The sequence below is a fragment of the Gekko japonicus genome, unplaced genomic scaffold (assembly GCF_001447785.1).
Source record: "Gekko japonicus isolate JY-2015 unplaced genomic scaffold, Gekko_japonicus_V1.1 scaffold1107, whole genome shotgun sequence".
Lineage (NCBI taxonomy): Eukaryota > Metazoa > Chordata > Lepidosauria > Squamata > Gekkonidae > Gekko > Gekko japonicus.
In genome coordinates, this window is record NW_015175392.1 from 282,280 (window position 1) to 290,868 (window position 8,589).

General features: G+C 44.7%; 1 protein-coding gene across 1 annotated transcript in view; it reads right to left on the reverse strand.

Moving 5' to 3' along the window:
- Positions 1-4,194: 4,194 nt before the first annotated feature.
- DIAPH3 (diaphanous related formin 3) overlaps positions 4,195-8,589 on the reverse strand; it is a 141,857-nt gene continuing 137,462 nt past the window's right edge. Inside the window, exon 22 of the mRNA XM_015425654.1 lies at positions 4,195-4,966. Coding sequence (XP_015281140.1) covers positions 4,710-4,966 — 257 coding nt within the window. The 3' untranslated portion in view covers positions 4,195-4,709. The remainder of the gene's footprint in view (positions 4,967-8,589) is intronic.

Sequence of the window (8,589 nt, forward strand, 5' to 3'; positions counted from 1 at the left end):
TTTCCTCCCTAAGTATGAGCTTTCTTGACTATAGAAACACCCCCACCTGCCGGCTTGTAATCAGAATTTTGCTTAGGCTAGCAGAAGCGATTAACTTGCAGCAGCTGAAAACTGTCATCTAAAGTGGTTGGCAACTTGCAATTCAGAGATCTACCCTGGTCACAGCTTTCCATCGACCAAATGGCTTTTCTTTCTGCACTGAGTACTTCAGCCCCACCAGGAAAGAATTTGCCCTGGGCACGTAAGAATCCTGGCTGTGGGCTTGCCCTTAACCATTTGAGTTGCAATTTGGGGAAAATGGCTTCCTCCGACATGAATGTAGACCAGAATACCTAGTTGCATTGCACAGGTTGGACATGGCAGGTGCATCCCTTGCTATGGCCAAGCCAGGCCAGGAGCATCCCTGACCATAGCAAACCCAGGTTGGGTACATCGGGGGGGGGGCTGGGCACGTCCTTTGTCACTACAGGTGAGGCTGGGCCAGGTGCCACCTTTTCCATGGCTGTGCAGTTTGGCCAGGCACCTCCGACTCAGGGTTGGCTGGGTCCTTTCCCCAGGGCCACTCCCCTAATTTACCCCGGAAGAGAATGATTATTCTTCATATCCTTCTGTCTGGCCCAAATGGGAAATATTTAGCCAATTACAAAATCCGCATCTTTTGTGCAGGTATGATGTGGCAGGTGCCTGGAAAATAAAAAGACTTAATGTTTCCCTTGTCCAACCCACCCTTTCTTTCCAGTTGCGGGGGGGGGGGGGGATGCTGTGTCGATTAATAACCAGTGGCTGCACTGAGGAAGGAAGGAAATTGGGTGACGTTTGTCACAACCAGCCTTCACTTCTTTGAGCAGGTTAGATTTCTTGGTTTTCACTGAAATAAACTCGAAAACTTGCTTCAGGGGATCACATGGTACTTTGAAACACAACATGAGCAAAATTTGAGGTTTGGGGGGGGTCTTCTTTAATTTAATCAGGTCTTATCCCTTTCTCCTTTTATCTCCTTTGAACAGCCTAACAAACAATGCAGCTAGATATTCTGGTCTGCTTTCATGAACACCCGTGGCCAGCCCCGGTTTGGATCATACCACCATCGTTTCCACTTGACCTTTAGAGATGACAGAGGATGCTATTTCCCCCCAAGTGGCCTCATTCTGCATAAGATGCAATTTTGAGTCCCCCAAGTGAAATCCAGCAGCCCATTTATCAGTGTGGCTTTTCTAATCTTCCTGTGCCTTCCAAGTTCTTCTCCATCTGATGTAACACATTCAAAAATGGAGAAGCTTTCCTTTCATAATATATTTTATCGTTACATCAGCAGTAGGGTACGCCTGTTCATTTCCCCCCCCCATCTAGACAATTTTTGGGATGTAATGTCTGATCTGCATTTTCAGAGATTTCAGTTTTCATAGTTCTTGTAGCAAGTAGATCGTTTCAGAGGTTAGTCGTGTCGGTCTGGTCTGCCATACAAAGAGCTCGCTTCGAGTCCAGAAGCACCTTAGAGATTAACAAGGTTTTCGAGGTGTAAGATTTCGAGAATGAGATTTTCAGGGCACAGGCTTTGACTCATGAAAGCTCACACTCTGAATACCTTGTTGGTCTCTCAGGTGCTACTGAACTCGAAGCCAGCTGTTCTTGTGGCAAGTATAATCAGTATACTTGTTTTGTTCAAGGTATTATTGTTCTAAGGAAACAAAAACATTTATTCCCCCCCCCTTACCCCACCCCTTCTACTAGTGGAAAATGTAGTCTGAATCCAACCCATTGACTTGTTTTCCTGTAAAACTTTTCTAATTGATTATATAACATTTGTACTTTCTGGAAACATATTACTCCCTTCTTGTTCACTGCCGTCATTAAACATACAAAACTAGTATCTATGGGAAATCAAGATGGCCGACGAAATAGTTCACTTGGTAATGCACAATTCAGGCATCAGCAACAGAAAGGGTGTAGAAGAAACCATTGAGAGTATAATTTCAGGTTAAAAGATTACCTCTATTCTTAAAAGAATTAAAAAAAATACAGGGAAACAAATGTAACCAAAGTTGCCTTTCAAATTTAACTCTAGAAAACAGGCAACTCTGTGGGCCAATCCAAGAGCGCTATAAACACTGGCTTAAGCAGAGGGAACCTCAATCACAAAGACGGGGAGCACGACAAAGCCGGCTACAGTTTGAAAATGTTTAATTCAATTACTTTAGCTGGATAAATCCAAATTAAAAGAATTGTGTTGATTAAAAAAGCCATTGGGGGAACAAAGCATCTCTCACATTTATAGCTCACACACACATCTAATTTGCTAATTGTTTTTTAGAGCTCAGCGACAGAAAGTGAAGCAAGTATTTTGCAGCTGGTAAAAAAAAGAATTTCTTTCTGTACTCCATTATCCATAAAAATTACACAATTAGATACGGCTGTTAGAACTAGGAAACATTACAATAGTTGAAGTTCACAAAATTAAGATATTAAAACATTATATAAGGGCCCTGCTTCTCCCAATGGTTACATCTTACTTTGACAATACTGATCAGCAAGGTCTGCAGCAACTGTAGAGGAAATGGTAGGGAACTGATTTCTTCGGGAGCAAAGCCGTTCTTTCCTTGCTTTTTAAGGGCAAACAAGATTATATGAAAGATGAAGCTGTGAGCAGCATCCTCTTCTCTTCCTCCTCTCTCCCTGATAGGTCCTAATAAGACAACACATTACACAACATTGTTTTTCTCAGTTTCCCAACCCCCACTCGGCTGTACTGTATGCTGCTTGCAGGGGTAGGTGAAAGTGTTGAGTCTATCATAAAATGCATTATCGGACTTTCTGCAAGAAGTGGAGAACATGGTATGGCTATGTTTATGTGGAATATAGGAAGACACACTTAACTCTAGCATGTTCAGCGCTTGAAAACTGAGTATTCCTGTGTTTCTTTTTCAAAGCAGAAGGAAAAAGGCCCGGAAAACACTAGTGCTTAAAAAAAAAATGAATACTTCTGGAAAGGCTTATCATTCCAGTCTTCCAGAGAAATAAATTACATGTATAAGTGGCATGTGTTAAATTCGGTATTCCCAAATTCCAGAGGCCAGCTGCATTCATCTGTTGCTGCTAAAACAGGCATGGTGGAACCGTCAGGAATTTTTCATGCTAGCATATGCGTTCATGGTATGAGTAATCAGAGGAACATTCCAGTGATGAATATGAAAGAAGCAATCCACTATATAAAACATGCCTCAGCATTCTGGTTTTATTTGTTCAGCAATAAATAAGGCAGTCCACATTTTGAACAACTGGTCCTACACATTACCACAAAGGGTCAGAGCCAGATAAAAATTTCCACCCACACAACAGGGGAGCAGATTATCACTGATTCTGGCCTCCAGCCACCAACCTCCCCAATGTCTCCCCAAGCTATTCCTCAGGAGGGGGGTGTCCCCCATCCCCCATGAACAGCATAGGTGGGAGCAGGGAACTAGCATTTCTGCGTGGATCACCCTTCTTTCCACAGACATTGTAGAGGGCCATGGTCAAGAAAATTAGGTTATTGGTCTGTTTGTCCAAATAATCTGCAAGTATGGTCTGAGTGGAATCTTGTATAAGATACCCCTACAAAACTGAAGGTGACATTGTATTCTGCCTGTGACTAGCCTTAGCAGTGTGCGACTGATAAATGAATTAGTACGTATACATACACAGCCCAATCATGTTGAATCCATGTGATAAGTCTACCAGATTCAAAGCACCAAGTGAATTAGCCAATTTGAGTAAATGTTTTCTTATGAATCTTCAATGTGCAAACAACAATTTAAGATCAATCAAAGAGTAACTAACTTCCTTTGGTATATGTTTGTGCTATGAACACACAATAGCAAAACTGTGTTTTATATTTCAAGTTTAAGCAAAAGCTATATTCTAGATATACATTTTGTAATATAGAAGTAATTTCAGCATAGATATGCCCATCTGACAAACAATTCTAATATACCTATAAAATACATTCATTAGAGTACAACATTGTATTGCACATTTTGTTAAAATTTCAAACTGTCAGCAATACACATAAAAATATACATATTTTGTGTCGGATTTAAGAAATCCGGCAAGGACGTAAAATTGTTTTATAAAGTACAGCACATAGTGAAGAAAGCATGCTGGCCCATTCAATACTGAGAGCCAACAAAATGTATCTCTTTTCATTTAGATCATGGTTGAATTGCCTCCCATCTAGTAGCCGAGCCACATTACAGTCACACAAGGAACGATTTTATAGTCAGGCACAAGACATGATGCATTGGTGCCTTACCGAAAGAATAAAGCCGGATATAAAATACGTGTGCAAAATGAAAGGGCACATATAGTCTAAATATGCAACAGAAAAGAAAAGAAGGTCTTATTCATGTTGGTGATTCAAACATTCAGAGAAGGCACAATATACAGTCTTCAAAAGATGGTCTCATCTCTGAATGCAGGTGGAGAACAGGTATTTGAAAACTCGCCATTAAAAAAAAAATACACACACACATATATTATAAACTAGCATATAAAGAAGAAAGGCTCTTCCTGCCTTTCTTTCTACCTGATATGCTTGCTTTCCATAGGCACAGATTTTTGATAACAGAAAGTATTCCACCTGCATTTTGAAGTGGTACGGTCTGGGGAGGGCTGCCCCACACTGTTCCTGTGTGTTTGAAAGGGCTCTCTTAGCATTTTACTGGCGAAAGGATTTACAGTGCTCGCAATCGTGCTAGCAGGGCTTCCACTTCGGGAATTGCTTCTCGTTTGGTAGAACATCCAGAAAGCTCCCCTTCCTTCTCTCTGCTGCTTCCACCATGTCTGCTTTCCTTCTTCCCAACAGCTTTCCTCTTTTCTAAAGATGAACTGGCTTCTATCTCATGGTTACATTCCTTGCTCAGTTGATTCCTTGCCGACAGTGTGTTCACACCGTGGTGCAAATGCTTTTCTGTTGTCGCTACCTGGTTTTCTGTAAGGAAAAAAACAGACAAGCCATTAACGTTGTCTTCTGGATCTAGGACCCTGCCACAATTGTAGAATTCTACATGCCAAAGAGAAGAATGAAGTGGAAGGCTGTTTGTTTACTGAAGCTTAGAAATGAAGAGGAATGAGAATGAAATGCCATATAAAATACCAACAGATAGCAGTTCAAGAAGCAAAAGACTTCTTGGTACATGGAACTAGCTGCACGGTCCTTGGATCTTGGCCTAAATTTCTAGAAGTTTCAGCCGTAGTTTCATAAAGTCAACCACTGAACACCCACCAGACCTAGCAACACTCATCCTACATAATTAAATGGAGGGGAAAAGAGAACGGTAAAGGCTTTCCCCCCCTTAAGTAACAGTGGCCCCGGTCACACGTGCCGGAAAATGGGGGGGGGGGCTGGCTATTTGCGGTGGCGCCATTAGACCCACGACAACGCGATCAGAAGCATCGGCGGCAAACCACGGTTCCATCCCTTGGCGTGTATGCTTCAACAAAGACGGCCGGAGGGAAAAGCTGCGCTGGCACGATCACACGGACGGGGTCTGTTGGCAGCCCGTAGCAAACCATTCGCCAGTACTTTTGATCAGGTAGTTTTTAACTGCGCATTTTCGGCGGCATGCCATGGGAAATGAGAAAAGTTGGTCCCACATTCATAGCACACAGTCTGTGTCTAGAACTGTATGTGACACCCCCCCCCCCAAAAAAAAACCCCTTCAATGCGGATGACATAGAACGAACCTATGTTTAACAGGTGTGCTGGAAGAACCTAAAAAGCCTTCTCAAAAAGATCTCACCTCAAACTTCCCACCACAGGTTTGAAATAGTATGTGAGCTGGAAAGCCCCTTGGCCGTCTTCCGGTCCACTGTTGGACCGATTCAGCTGACTCTCCCAGGAAGAGGCGGACAAGACTCGGGCAGCTGTGAAGCCCACCACTTGCTTCCTAGATCTGTGGCCATCTTGGCTGGTTGAAGCCTGTGGAGACGGATTTTAGGCTTCCCTGGGAGAGATTATCAACATGTCTCTATCACCAGGGACGTACCCTTAAGGAGGGGGTGGTGTGACAGCTCTTTTTTTTTAAAAAAAAAAGCTCTTTGGACCCTGTGGTCCTAGCCAAATACCACCCAGTATTGAACCTTCCGTTCCTGGGAAAGGTAGTTGAAAGAGTGGTTGCTGAACAGCTCCAGGTGTTCCCAGATGACTCCTCTATCCGGGATCCAAACCAGTCCAGCTTCTGCCTGGGCCACGGGATGGAGACTGCACTGATCACCCTTACAGATGACCTCCGTAGACACCTGGATTGAGGCGGGTCATTGCAGCTGGTACTCTATCTAACAGCAGCATTCAATACAGTCTACTATGATCTTCTTATTCACTGACGTGGGGATACAGGGAATCGCATTGCAGTGGCTGTCTTCCTTTCCCCATGGTCGGGGACAGAGGGTGGTGCTTGGGGAGAGGATCTCGCCACATTACTCTATGGTATGTGGCATCCCGCAAGGGGCAATCCTCTCCATGATGTTATTTAACAGCTACATGCACCCCTTTGCCCAGTTAATCCAGGTGCTTGGGCTGGGTTGTCACGAGTACGCTGATGACACCCAGCTTTACTTACTTATGGATGGCCGGACTGTGCCCTGGATATTTTGGCTAAGGCTTTGGAGGCTGTGGCTGATTGGTTACAGCAGAGGCAGCTGAAACTTAATCCAGCTACAACAGAGGTCCTGTTCCTGAGTCGTGTGAGGGTGGTTTTGGGAATCCAACTTCCAGCTCTTAGTGGGGTGCTTCTGACAAGGAGTTTAGGAGTGATCCTGGATGTCTCCATTTCTATGGAAGCTCAGGTCACTAATGTTGCCAGGTCAGATTGTTACTAGCTTTGGCTGATCAGGCAACTGGTTCCCTACCTCTCCTCCCACAATCTGGCAACAGTGATCCATGAAATGGTCACTTCCAAGCTTGACTACTGCAACTCACTCTATGTGGGCCTACTCAAGAAGAAGAAGAGGAGGAGGAGGAGACTGGATTTATACCCGCTCTTCACTACCCAAGGGAGTCTCAGAGAGGCTTACAAACTCCTTTCTCTTCCCCTCCCCTGTGAGGTAGGTGGGGCTGAGACAGCTCTGACAGAAACTGCTCTTTTTCAAGAACAGCTCTGACAGAAGTATGGCTTGCCCAAGGTCATCCAGCAGCTGTGAGTGGAGGAGCAGAGAATCAAACCCGGTTCTTCCAGATTAAAGTCCGCCCACTTAAATCTGATCCAGAAGCTTCAGCTTGTACAAAATGAAATGTTTCACCTGCTGACTGGGACGTCTGTGCGGGCGCACATTCAGCCAGTGTTGCGCCAGCTGCACTAGTTACCGGTTGAGTACCGAATCAGCTTCAAGGTTATAGTGTTAACCTTTAAGGCCCTATGCGGCCAGGGACCAACATACCTGTGGGACTGTCTCTCCCCATATGTGCCCCGAAGAGCCTTGCCTTGGCCAGGTCTAGGGCCTTTTCAGCCCTGGTCCTGGCATGGCAGAATATGCTCCCGGTTGAGTTCAAGACACCGTGGGATCTGTTGCAATTCCGCAGGGCCTGTAAAACAGAGCTGTTCTGCCAGGCCTTTGGGTGAGGTGGTGGACATCAAATAACATTGGCCTCCCCTGCTTCAAGCAGGGTGCTATTTAGATCATGGTGCTATTTAGATCAATTGGTGCCAGGAGCAACTGACTACTCCATCAAGCGATCCGCCGTCATTTCCTGGCATGAGTGTAGCTTTCATTGGAACTGAAATCAATGGCCGAGCTGTTAATAGGTATTTGAATGAGTTATTTAACTTTAATTTTAATTTAGTTGGAGCCTGGGTTTTATGGTGTAATGTTTTTACTGAACTATTTTACAGTTTTATGATGATGTAAGCTGCCCCGAGCCTGCTTTGTGAGGCAGGGTGGGGTATAAATTATCAAAAATAAAGAAATAAATAAGAGGGTGGGGCAGCATCAATGACAATGGCAGGCGTTTTGGCATAGTGAACACTGCTGGACTTGGCCCAGGCCATTCAGCATTCTTCACGGCTAAGCAAGGATCAAAAAGCGGAGCAGTGGCACAATGGGTATATCCCACTGTCTTAACATCTGAACTGTGTTAGTTCAAGCCCCGCGCTAGTGTGAGCAGCCAGCCTGTTGTCCCCAGCTCATCGTCCACCCAGCGATTCAAAAGCTTTGGCGAGTAGATAAAATGGGAACCACTCCTTAGAGAGGGTGGGCACGCCAATCTCCCTTGTGGGAGGGTGTTAGCTGACGGTTGGACGTCCTTGTCGAGGCTTGGAAGGCGAAATAGCTTCTCGGCTACGAAAGAAACCCTGCAATGGATGTTCCGGCCAGGCGGTGGCAGTGTGGTGATTGACATACGGGTCCTGAAGCCTGGCCAACTAGCAGCCGTGCAGAAAACGACGGAGCCAAGCCAGAAGATGTCTATACCGGGCAGTGATGGTGCGTGCAATTAAAAATGAATATATGTTGTCTTCCCTATTCCCTACAAACATTGTTAGTCCCTTGTCTATATTGAGTAACTGTACATCATTTTGAGCCCACTGGGGAAAGTGATTAATAAATGGAAAGTATAAA